Raw genomic sequence first — 11,357 nt, 5'->3', positions numbered from 1 at the left:
GGGGTCTTTTTACTCAAAATAAAGCGTTCATGGTCCTGCACTTTTGTAAATTTTTATTTTTTTTTTATTTTAAGAGTAATGTTAGCATTTCTATAGACAAATATAAATCCCTCGATCACAATCCCTCTTTACCCATCTCAAGATAAATTGGTGTAGTTCCCTGATAAATCTAAAAAAATTTCTATTAAGTTTGCTTATCATTTTGCCCAATCTCATGCTAACCAAGTTCATCAAGATGGTGGCAATCCTTTATCGGTCCCTTTAGCTATTTGGAAAGGCATTTGAAATGCTAAGATCCCCTTCAAAGTAAAATCCTTCTTTTAGTGTGCTTGTATTGGAGCTCTAGCGGTTGGAGAAGAATTGGTTAAGAGAAGAGTGGTCCAATTATCTATTTGTAGTCAATGCGGTCTAGTGGTGAAAACTTTAGTTCATGCTCTATTTGAATTCCCCTCCTCCCAGCGTGTCCCCTACTCCAAATGTGCCACTCCCCTCTTCTTAGGCAATTCCCCCATAATTGGATTGTAGATTGGTTGCGTGAAGGTACTAGAACCAAATATCAGAAGCGAAGATCATTTGTAGCTTGTGGCATCATCTGTTGGGAAGTCTAGCTAAGAAGGAACAAAGAGACTTTTGATTGGAGTAGTGTTCATTGGCATTCTATTATTTCGGCAATGCAATCTAAAATTTTAGAATACATCTAGGAATTCTTTCCTGCTTCCTTAGCTACCTCTACTCCTATGTTATCGTTGCATATTGACCGTCAAAGTATTGCTCCAAATGAATGGGAATGTGTTGTTTATGATGCCTCCTCTAATGAGTAATGACCGTAAGAAAACCACTGGCATTTGTTTCTTGTTTTGGATTCTGAGTCTTGTTTCAAGGTGGTTGTTGCTTTGCCTATCTCATGGTCACCCCTAGACATTGTTGAAGGCTTTGCATTGCATTCTTTTGTTAGATGGGCCATGGATAACTGCATCTTCTACTTGGTATGCTTTTCTGATTGCATGTAGGTGGTCAATGCTATCAATGGCGATTCAGATTTGGCCTCCTTTAAACTCCAAATTGTTGCTTGAGATATCTTTTTATTAGTCACTCACTTTTCTAGGTTTTTAGTCTTTCATTTGCCCTGAGATATGGTATAACCTACTCATATTCTTGCTACTCGGGCATGTGTTTTCCCAGTGTCTGCCTCTTGAGATAGTGCCCTTGGTTGGCTGCCCCCCTTTTCCCTTTGTAATTCTTAATTTTGTACCAAAATAAAATAAAAAATAATTCCAAATAGTGTAATGGACTTAACCATTAGCATCTCTTGACACAGTTGTTGAAGCAACAACTACTATAAAACTCAATGAAAGTATAATTGACCACAATAGGATGAAACTAAGGAACATATTCCCAATGAGTTATTACTAGTAGATCAAATGGCTATATTGCACATATAACCTTTTAAAGATCATCAAAATGCCTTTCACAAATGAAGGAAAAAAGTATGTCCACAAAGGATGCCTCTAGTGTGCACCTGTCTCAGGTCCAGTGCTTTCAAGCTCTACCCTTCTAATATTGTGCCTCCCTTTTCTACTTGGTATTGGCTTGCCCTCAATTCATCTACATAAAATCTATTTATCTACTTACTATATAGGATTTGAATACTCAACTCAAACTTATGTCAATTAAATGAGTATATAGGATTTGAATACTCAACTCAAACTTATGTCAATTAAATGAGTATAGCTACAAGCATCTTCCTTCTCAATCAACTCTAGTGGAAGAAAATTGTATTGTACGACACTACTACATGTGCAAAAAAGCAGGTTGCGACTTTCATTTTTTATTTTTCATCAATCTTGATTACAAGAATATTTTCCCTTAGAATCTTGTCACAAAACTTCATAACAGCACTTGCTTAATCTCCCAACTTTCCCACCCAAACTTCCCCGCTAACCAAATAGGATTTATTAATAAATTTTTCCATTACATGTCAATGGGAAAGAAAAAGCTTTATATACAATCAAGCCTGCTAGTTCTCACTACTCACCAATCCAAGAACATCATAGTCGATAATTAGGTTGATTGGATATAACTAGCAAATGTTCCTTCCTAAATGGAGATTACTGGTGAATCTGATGATGCCAAGCTTTTATTATACTGTTGTATAATCAATACTGATGCTGTAGTTGAGAAATCCGATGATGCCAAGAGACTTCCAACTGGTCCTAATTCAGAAAAGTCACTCTTAACATCCAAAGTCTCTGCAACCTCTCCCTCAGGCTTTCTCCCCCCCAGAAACAGATCAGAACGACTCAACTCCCTAATCATGGCTATGGTTTCTGCTGTATTTCTAACCATTCTCACTTCATACTTCATTGAGCTTTCCGTTTGGGTCTTTTGTTGGAATTCAGCCAAGTACTCATCATCAATTGATCTATTCCCAGTGCCCAAGTTCTCAATCCTATCGATTTCTTGAGATGGCTCAGGTTCCATCAAGAAGCGATAAACTGTAAGATTGATACCTGGGTGTTCAGCCATGCGAGCTCCATATGCAAGTGCCTCACGGTCATCACACCCTCCGAAGAATAACACAATAATGGATGAAGAAACTTCTCTAGAAGAGACATGGGTTGTTCCACCAAAGCCACGATCAACGAGTATCCCCACCGAGCATCTCGCATGTTCAAGAACTCTTTGATTGACCCACCTGAAATCATTTCGTGTCGTTTCCATCGAGCCATCCACTCTTTGGTGCTTGTGGAAAGGAAGTATGATCATAGCTACCCTTTTGTCTTCAGCACTAGTGCAGATGTCTTCATGGATAGTAGCCATTGAAGAGATCGCTGTCATGGGTCTCATAGAGACACCACTTAGTTGTTGAAATGACTCAAAGGCGACCACAACATGATCTGAATCAATCTGTCGGCGCCCCTTATTCCAGAAGGGTAATCCATTCTTCCTCGCCTTGTTCACCATGAGAATTGCAGAGGGTCTCTCTGAAAGCTCCATGAGATGCATAGAATAGACACATAAACCTTGCTCCCGATCAGTCCCACGGGAGACTTCAATGAGATTTATCAAAGTTGGTATGTTAATACTACTATGAAAACAAGCCAAAACCCGAAACTCAGTTCTTGGGTCCCTCCTGTCTATTGTTCTGTGCTTATAATCGCCCATGTTGGCCCTTCTCGCAGGTTTATACACAGCAACAACAAGAGGTGTGGTGATAAAGGTTGTGAAGAGAGCCATCAAAACCATGATTGAAAAGGTCTGCTCGTTTAACACCTGCAATTATGGAAATCAAACAAAACATTGATCTATAAAGCTAACAAATATACACAATTAACCCAAAAACAGAAGACAAGGGAGTACGAAATTCTACCTTTCTGTCCCTACCGATATTGAGGACGATGAGCTCCACCAACCCTTTACTGTTCATCAGGAAGCCTAGCGCAAGAGCCTCCCGGCAAGGTATCTTACAGAGGAGGGAGACTACAATTGTGCCAACAATCTTCCCAAAACAAGCAGTGACAATGACCAAGACTAGAAGACCCCAGGATTGGGCCCCTCGAATCGTGGCCACATTTGTTTTCAATCCACTTGAGACAAAATACAGAGGAAGCAAGAGACCAGACACAAGATCTTCTACTTTCTCCACAAGAGCACTTGCAAAGGGTCCCTCCTTAGGAACTAGAATCCCAACCACAAAAGCCCCAAAGAGGGCATGGATCCCTATAGCATCAGTGACGAACCCAGCTGCCAATACAAGAGCTAAGGTTGCACATATGTATAACTCATCCACAGGTTCACCTTCTGGGCAACGCCTGGCCATCCATTTAAAGACTGGAGGAAGCACAAGACTGGCAAGGGTAACAAAAAAACAGCCAGAGAGAAGAACCCACACCGGGACTAGAGGGGAATGACCAGTGGTGGAAAGAGCAATAGCAAGGGCTAACAAGATCCAAGCAACCACATCATTAACCGCAGCAGCGGACATGGCCAACCGACCCACGTCAGTTGTGAGGAGCTTAAGTTCGGCAAGGATGCGGGCCAAGACAGGGAAGGCAGTTATAGAAAGGGCTACACCCATGAAGACAAGGAAGGGAGGTCCATCAACGCCCTTGGAGATACTTTGTTTGAGGACAAAGGATGAACCTATCCCTAATGCAAAGGGGAAGCTAATTCCAACGACGGCGATGGCAAGAGCCTTCTTTCCGGTCCTACGGAGAGACTTTGGATCTAATTCTACACCTACTAGGAAGAGAAAGAAGAGAAGTCCAAGGTTGGCCAGAGTATCTAAGACTGTGAGGCTCCTTGAGGGGAAAACTGAATGCAAATAGCTCTTGTTACGACCCAATGCTGATGGCCCAAGAAAAACTCCTCCCTGCAAACATTGAAGAATAACCAATACACAAAATTTATAAGAGAACAGAATGAATTGAGTTAGTGAAATGAAGGGTGCACTCCAGATCCATTGGGTATCAATTCTGAGTTGTGATTTCAGTTCAGAGGAACAGGGGAGATAACTGATATACTTACAATGATCTCAGCAATGACACGAGGTTGCCTGAGTGGTCTGAGGAAATAAGCAAGAATCCTTGTGACTGTGAGGACGAGGCAAATCTGTAGAATAGCGAGAGGTAGTGCATAGTCTAGAGGATTATTTCCTTGGAAGACTCCATTAGAAGTAGCCACCATGGGAGCTGGACATACAGTGGCATTGGAAGCCATTTCTTTCACCAATATATTTGATTTCCAGGGAATTTTCTGTACTTCAGGACCTGAAAAATAAAAGCGTTTCAATTCCAAATCACATATGGCAACAACCTCACATTAGAAATTGTAGAAAAACTAGAGATTCCACTCATGTATCAATCTCCATCTCAAAAGACCAATATTAGTATTTTTCCAAATCAATCTTCCGCAAAACACTTTTGCAGCAGTTCGAATTCCGGCAACAATACATTTTCCCCGGAGATTTCTTTGAAACAGAGCGATCAATCAGTTGGTAATCTGTCCTATGGCACAGATCTCCACAGACAACATCAGATCGATCCAATGGAAATCTTCTACAAGTTCAGACTTTTCTCTGGCTTTCTACTCGAAGAAATGCAAATCTCTCTCTTCAAATAGAGAACAATAAAAGGAACAAGAACCATGTTCGTACAGTTCACATCCCAAAGCGGTGAATCAAACAAATAATACCTGAAACTAGAATCCTAAAATAATAATCGAAATGGGTTCTGGGTCGAGTACTCAAGAATTCAAATATGACGAAACTTAAATCTGAAAAATATGATAAAGAAAGAAAAGAAATCAAGGGACTGACCCAAGAACAGATTACACAGTTAGGCTAATGGGCTTGAACTGCATCACACAACAAATCAGAACAGCTCTGCAGATCTCAAATATTATAATAACCACGAGGTCGAAGAATATAACCAGGTCAATGGCAACAGCGCAAGATCACGCCCACTTGTCGTTTGTGGTGAAGAACAAAATTGGTCAACCTAGACTAGCATTACTTCTAAAGGCAAATAATAAGACCTCTGAACAAGAACTCAAAACACAGAATCGGACTTGGATCGGAATCGGCCTAGATCGGCACTGGAATCAGTGCAGTCTTGGCATCTAGGGTTTTTCGTATGAGTCGGCCGATCTGACCCAAATCTTGAAACCCTAACCCTATAGGAAACGTGGCTTTCTTCTCGCCATGGTGGGTTATTTATCTGCAGAGGTTAAGGGTTTTCCCACAAAGGAAAAAAGGAAAAAAGGAAAGAGAAGTGGAGGTGGAGGTGGGATGTGATCTTTCCTGGTTATAATGCTAAATACCTCACTTCTCCCCAAAAAGAACGGTGGTTATCCTCTTTATGTATCAGTAGAGGTAAAGGGTTTTACTTTTACTTGGAGTGTGTGGATGTGGATCTTCTCAACCTTAAAAAAGGATTTAAAAAGGAAAAAGAGAGGTGGTGATCGTATATCTTTCCACGATATAATATCCCACTACCCTCAAAAAATTGTCTACCAAAAAAGGAAAAAACCCCTCAAAAGATTGTTGGGTTTAGGTTTATTCTGTTCTGTTGTGAATTGTGATCACCTTTGTCTCAGATCATTAAGATTTGAGAACAACACTACCTCTCCAGTCACCAGACTCGCCACAAATCTCCTGGATTCTTCAATTAAAACCCTAATAACCATGTTTAATTCCCTTACGAGTAACAAAGAAGAAAATACTTGGAAGGAAATAATTAAGTTAAATTAAATAGGTGAGAAATATAAGAGAAATAATCTCTTACCATAGAGAGAGAGATTTCTTACCTGAAAAAGTGTTTCAACGGATGGGCATAGAGCTTTCCAATGCTAATAATACCTATGATGATATTTCTCAAGAAGCCATTAATCTCTTCCTTGCCTCCACTCAGTTCAAAAATAGAAATTCTATTAAGTATACATACATACATAGTCGACGTGGTTAACACCAAAATATTTTATTCTGTGTTAATTAATTCCTTATATATTAAAATAACTTCAGGAATGAAGTTCATGATATCTGAATCCACGGAATGGATAGTGGCCAATGAACCAATCCATCCTTCACAACCGGGATAGTGATACGTGCGTGTCAATCGTCTCTCATTGGAGTTGTTGGATCCTTATAGGTTTCTTAAAATTAGTCTATTATTATAATATGTATTAGTGGAGGTAGGACTGTTGGAGTGTAGAATGTTTTTTCTTTTTGGCAATATACTAAATTTATTAAGCAAACTCAGTTATGGAATAATTCCTGCCGAGGAACGACAAGTTTACAATAAATAAAGGGGGGTAGACCACCATGTTCTAAAAAGGTGAAACTTGGCAGCCTCACCCGCAAGAAAATGTGCTTCCTTATCTGAGGATCTAGAATTGAAATTGAACACAACCGAAGTAAAATCTAAAGCTAAAGCTAGAATATCATCCACAATGAAGCATGTCGCCAATCCAGTGACGAGGACATCCCATTTAGGGCCCCAATTGTTATTGGACTAGTGTGATGCCTATGTGGTAAACATGAGTAAGGTGGAATAATTATGTAATTGTGAATGTGTAACTATGAATGTGTGTATACTTTAAATTTTTGGATGAAGAGTAGAAGAGTAGATTAAATTGATTAAGTTTTTCTATATTTTTTTCTAGCTTTTTTTTGGATAAAATCAAGAGGTAGGTTACCTCCAAATTAACCAAACCCCCTCTCTTTCCTTATTTTCTCTCCCCTATCTTCATCCTTAATTTCTTTGTTTCCTATTTTCTCTCTTTCCTCTATCGTATCTTCTCAAACTCCTTCCTATTTTTGGTAAATGATGGTTTATTAATTAGCGAACGAGGATGGGGCCTTCGAGCTAGAGAATCCACAATTGAGTTTCTTTCTTTGGGAATATGATTGAAGGAACACACTAGGAGATATGAAGCCAAGTAGTGAATATCATGCCTCAATTGTCTTATAATTAGTTCTTGTACTTCTACTTAGTAAAATGATTCACTCTCTTCTCATCGTAAAAAAAAAAAGTTATCATTCTCTCCCTCTCCTTCGAAAATGACTTCATGCTAGGGATGCAAGTTTGGCCTTGACGGCTCAAATCCGCCTTTGACCCGCCTTCATCCAAAACAAGTATCGACCCAAAAATTTTGGCCCCGAGAGTTGACACAACCCTAAAATTTCTAACCTTGAGTCAAGGTCAGGGCAGGTAAGGGTCAATGTCTTTGGCCCACCTAGCCCGCACTGAACCTGGTCCTAATTTTTTTTACCCTGACTTTTGGCCCTGGTTTTGACCCTAAGTCAGGGTCAGGGCAGGTAAGGGTTGATGTCTTTGACCCACCTAGCCCGCCCTGAACCCAACCTTGATATTTTTTTATTCTGACTTTTGGCACTAGTTTTCACCTGACCCGGCCTTGGTTTTTGCCCCTGATGTTAACCCTGATATCAACCTAATTTTAGATATTGTTTGACATTGAGTCATTGACTCCTCAAAACCCTTAATATATCTTCTCACCAATCTCTCTTTCTTTTTTTACCCAAAAATAAATAAATCTCTCTTGCTTTTTTTACCAAAAAAAATCTGGGTATATTCGGCCCTTGATGGCAAACCAAGGTCAGAGTCAATTAGGGTCATCCCAAGCCTTGATGGCAAACCAAGGGCAGGGTCAAGGTTAGGGTCATTGTCAATCAGGGTCATCCCGACCCGACCCTAAAAAATCAAGGCCAATTAGGGCCGGCAAGGGTTGGGCTAAACCCTAAAGGGTTGGGCCTGGGTTGAATTTTTGCGGCCCTAAGTCAGGGTCAAGGTGGGTTTGGGCCCAATTAAGGGAACTCAAGGTTGGGCTAGGGTTTTAAGAAGCCCAGCCCAATCCGGCCCTGTTGCACCCCTACTTCATGCCTTTTGCATCCCAACTTCCAGCTCCAAAAAAGCTAGCGGTGTGTCTTTCCCTCCTTCATAGTATCATCTAATTGATACATAGCTCTATAGGTGTAATTAAAACTATAACCTTCTTATTGTCTCTTTGCTTATTTTCATTAGATCTTTAAGCTAAAGGTAAAAGATAATTGGAGAAATGAATGCTCCTTGGTCATGCGGTCCTGCACTCAATAAAGAGGGTGGACGACAGAATGATGCTCATACCCCTATGGAACCCAAAAAATCCACCCCTTTATTGATGTCCATGTGAACCTCCTCATTGGCCCCATGTTGACTCAACGGCACACAACCAAGGAGTGTTCATTCCCCTAAATAATTATTTTAAATAATTAAATTTTTAAAAAGTGACATGTTATTATGTTATTATCGAAAATCATTTTACCACCAAAAAAAAAAAGTTGTCATCGTCTTTTGAACGTTTTTTAGTACAAGTGTCAACTGATAAGATTTTCCCACATGATTATAACATTTATTTCTTTTGGGTAAAAATTATTATAACTTATTAAATCCCTTATTAGAAATCAAATAAAAAAAAATCAGAGAAAAAATATTTCTAACCTCATAAATAAATATTAATCCTAAGTAAACAAGTTGTGATATTCAAAAATTCTGAATCGCTAAAAAAAATTTGGCAAATATATTTTACTATTCTATATCTACATATGATATGTAGAATGTCATTACGCAAAACGGACCAAGTTACTCAACATAGGTTGTTTTGATAAATAAGTTTCTACCACATGATAAATCAGATGGGGTTCAAATTGTGTGGACACATATACCTCTTGGTTCCATGCCTATGTGTTTAGTTTTAGCCCAAAGAAAGTTCATCTAATTGCAAAATAAGGTTATAAAAATCTAAGGGTTACATGGGTGAGCGTAGGCATACATGGACTGCTACAAATTAAATGATATATATTAAGATATTCGAGAGTATTTGATTCAATCATGAAATCTGACATGTGGATTATTCAACCCCTAGACCTATCTATCCAAAGGCTAGAATACCACATCATCCCACCATATCTCGCGATTACAAGGGATAAGAGTGCGAAGAAACTTTTCCCAGAACAACAGTGCAAACACTGACAATATACGAATAACAAGAATATTTAGCTCTCCTCCCTTGGGTTCCACTCCCGTCTCAGGAGTAAGCCTAGTCAGATTGAATTATCGTAGCATTGAAAGATGAGATTAGGCACACACTTAGAAGCAAGTCCTATGGATCGATCAGGTTTGAGATGAGAAGTATCCGTCATGAACAATTTCATTTCTAGCGTCTCGTCTTCTCTAGAGAAGCAAAAATCGAACGACATATACAAGTAACAGATTTTTTTTTTTTCTATTACTTCCATGATAGTGTCTCGTAACAAGGCAGCACCCATACTTAGGGGTGTCAAAAAGCTCGATCACCCCAAACCCGTTGTGAGCGCAAATAGGGCCAAGGCTGGGTTGGGTTGGGCCTTAGTTGAGGTTTTAACCCAACCCAACCCAATCCAACCCAACCTTGTATGTGAAGTATATTTTAATATATATATGTTAATAATTATAAGGGGAAATTACCTTGATTCACTATATACGATAATTTATTACAAGATAAGAAGGTTTAAAGTTTATTTTACATTCATTATTTTCAAGTTTAAAAATATTTACTTAATCCCTGAAATTAGTTATTGTTCATCAGGCCCAAGAGAAAGTAAAAGCAAACTTCCTAAGGGGGTGTTTGGTTCGGTAAATCAAATGATGTATATATCGGATATGAATGTCAATCTTTTGATAGACATTCTTCTGAATTATGTTTCTTTCTGAAAATCGTTTGGTTGCCTTGAGGTAGGGGTGTCAATCGGTCGGTCTGGCTCGGTTTCGGTCCGGGTTGAGTCGGTTTCAGTGTGGGAAAGCTGAAACCGAAACCAAACCAATAAGGAAATTCCAGTTTTGGTTTGGTTTCGGTTTCGGTGCGGTTTGGTTTCGGTTTGTCTTCGGTTTCTTAAATCGATTTGTAACCGGGTTGGTTTTGGTTTTTGGTCCAGTTTGGATTCGACTTTTCATACAAATGTATACAAAACTATGCAAATTTTGATTTTTTTAATGAATTTTGGAGTGTTTTGGTTTCTTACCGGTTTGGTTTCAGTTTTGGTCGGGGTTTCGGTTGGGTTTCGGGTTCATCCGGTTTTCGATGCTGTTCGGTTTGGTTTTGGGGTTGCAATACTCCAGACCGAACCGAACCAATAAGGCTTTGGTTCGATTCGGTCTGTGTTGTTATCGGTTTGGTCTTGCCGGTTTTTTCGATTCGGTTTAGGAATTGACACCCCTACCTTGAGGCTAGTACATGTTTCTCGCGGGTTGAGATATTGGCTTTCGTAGATAACTTCTTTCCGCTTTCTCATTTTATATTTGGTGGTAAAAATGTTGTTCAAATCTGAGTTTAAGTGTTGAGATAAACTCAGATTTGGAACACATCCTTTGTAATATGGTCATTCATGGGAAGTAGGGTACTCACTTATGAGGGTCAATCTAGTGGAACCAAACAACTCCAAAAATTAAGAATTATCATTCTAAAGAATGTCATCCCAAAGATTTACCAAACCAAACACCCCCTAAAATAACTCTACCTTACTTAACGTGCATAACTACTGAGGTAGAATCAAATTAATTGAATCTCGAAAACCAATGTAATCACTTAGAATCACATTGTTTCTTTCTCGTCCCTTTAGCGTCAGGATAACCCACAACAGAAGAAAGAACTAGAGACTCAAATCCCTCCAAATCGAAGCAAAAAAATATAGTTGACCAAGCATTAAGCAACACTAACTGGGGAAAAAAACTCCAATGAACTCCCAAATTCTTCTCCGTGTAATCGAACAATGAAATCATACCGGGCGAGCTAGATTGGGTTAAGTCTGGCCTAATCAGGGTCAA

At 39.3% G+C, this 11,357-nt stretch overlaps 1 protein-coding gene across 3 annotated transcripts; it reads right to left on the bottom strand.

The window, feature by feature from the left end:
- Positions 1-1,796: 1,796 nt before the first annotated feature.
- Positions 1,797-5,763, bottom strand: LOC122081826 (cation/H(+) antiporter 18-like). Of its 3 annotated transcripts, none has more exons than XM_042649160.1 (4): positions 4,953-5,763; positions 4,528-4,769; positions 3,371-4,372; positions 1,797-3,273 (listed from the first exon to the last, which is right to left on the bottom strand). In XM_042649160.1, exons 2-4 carry the CDS (start codon positions 4,717-4,719, stop codon positions 2,098-2,100), a joined length of 2,370 nt encoding a protein of 789 aa, XP_042505094.1. In that variant the 5' UTR covers positions 4,720-4,769; positions 4,953-5,763; the 3' UTR covers positions 1,797-2,097. The 3 variants fall into 3 exon arrangements, with proteins under 3 accessions (XP_042505094.1, XP_042505095.1, XP_042505093.1); XM_042649161.1 differs by having other exon boundaries at positions 5,194-5,763; XM_042649159.1 differs by having other exon boundaries at positions 5,318-5,763.
- Positions 5,764-11,357: the final 5,594 nt, after the last annotated feature.

This window comes from Macadamia integrifolia, chromosome 6, assembly GCF_013358625.1.
Source record: "Macadamia integrifolia cultivar HAES 741 chromosome 6, SCU_Mint_v3, whole genome shotgun sequence".
Classification (NCBI taxonomy): domain Eukaryota; kingdom Viridiplantae; phylum Streptophyta; class Magnoliopsida; order Proteales; family Proteaceae; genus Macadamia; species Macadamia integrifolia.
Note: the sequence above shows the minus strand (reverse complement) of the source record. Positions and strands in the feature narration are given on the sequence as shown.

Excerpts from the sequence above, each read along its gene's own strand:
- LOC122081826 (XM_042649160.1), bottom strand. The coding sequence starts at position 4,719 with ATGGCTTCCAATGCCACTGTATGTCCAGCTCCCATGGTGGCTACTTCT. Across the intron at positions 4,373-4,527 it reads GTGTCATTGCTGAGATCATT|GGAGGAGTTTTTCTTGGGCC; the intron begins GTAAGTATATCA and ends CAATGTTTGCAG. Across the intron at positions 3,274-3,370 it reads ATATCGGTAGGGACAGAAAG|GTGTTAAACGAGCAGACCTT; the intron begins GTAGAATTTCGT and ends CCATAATTGCAG.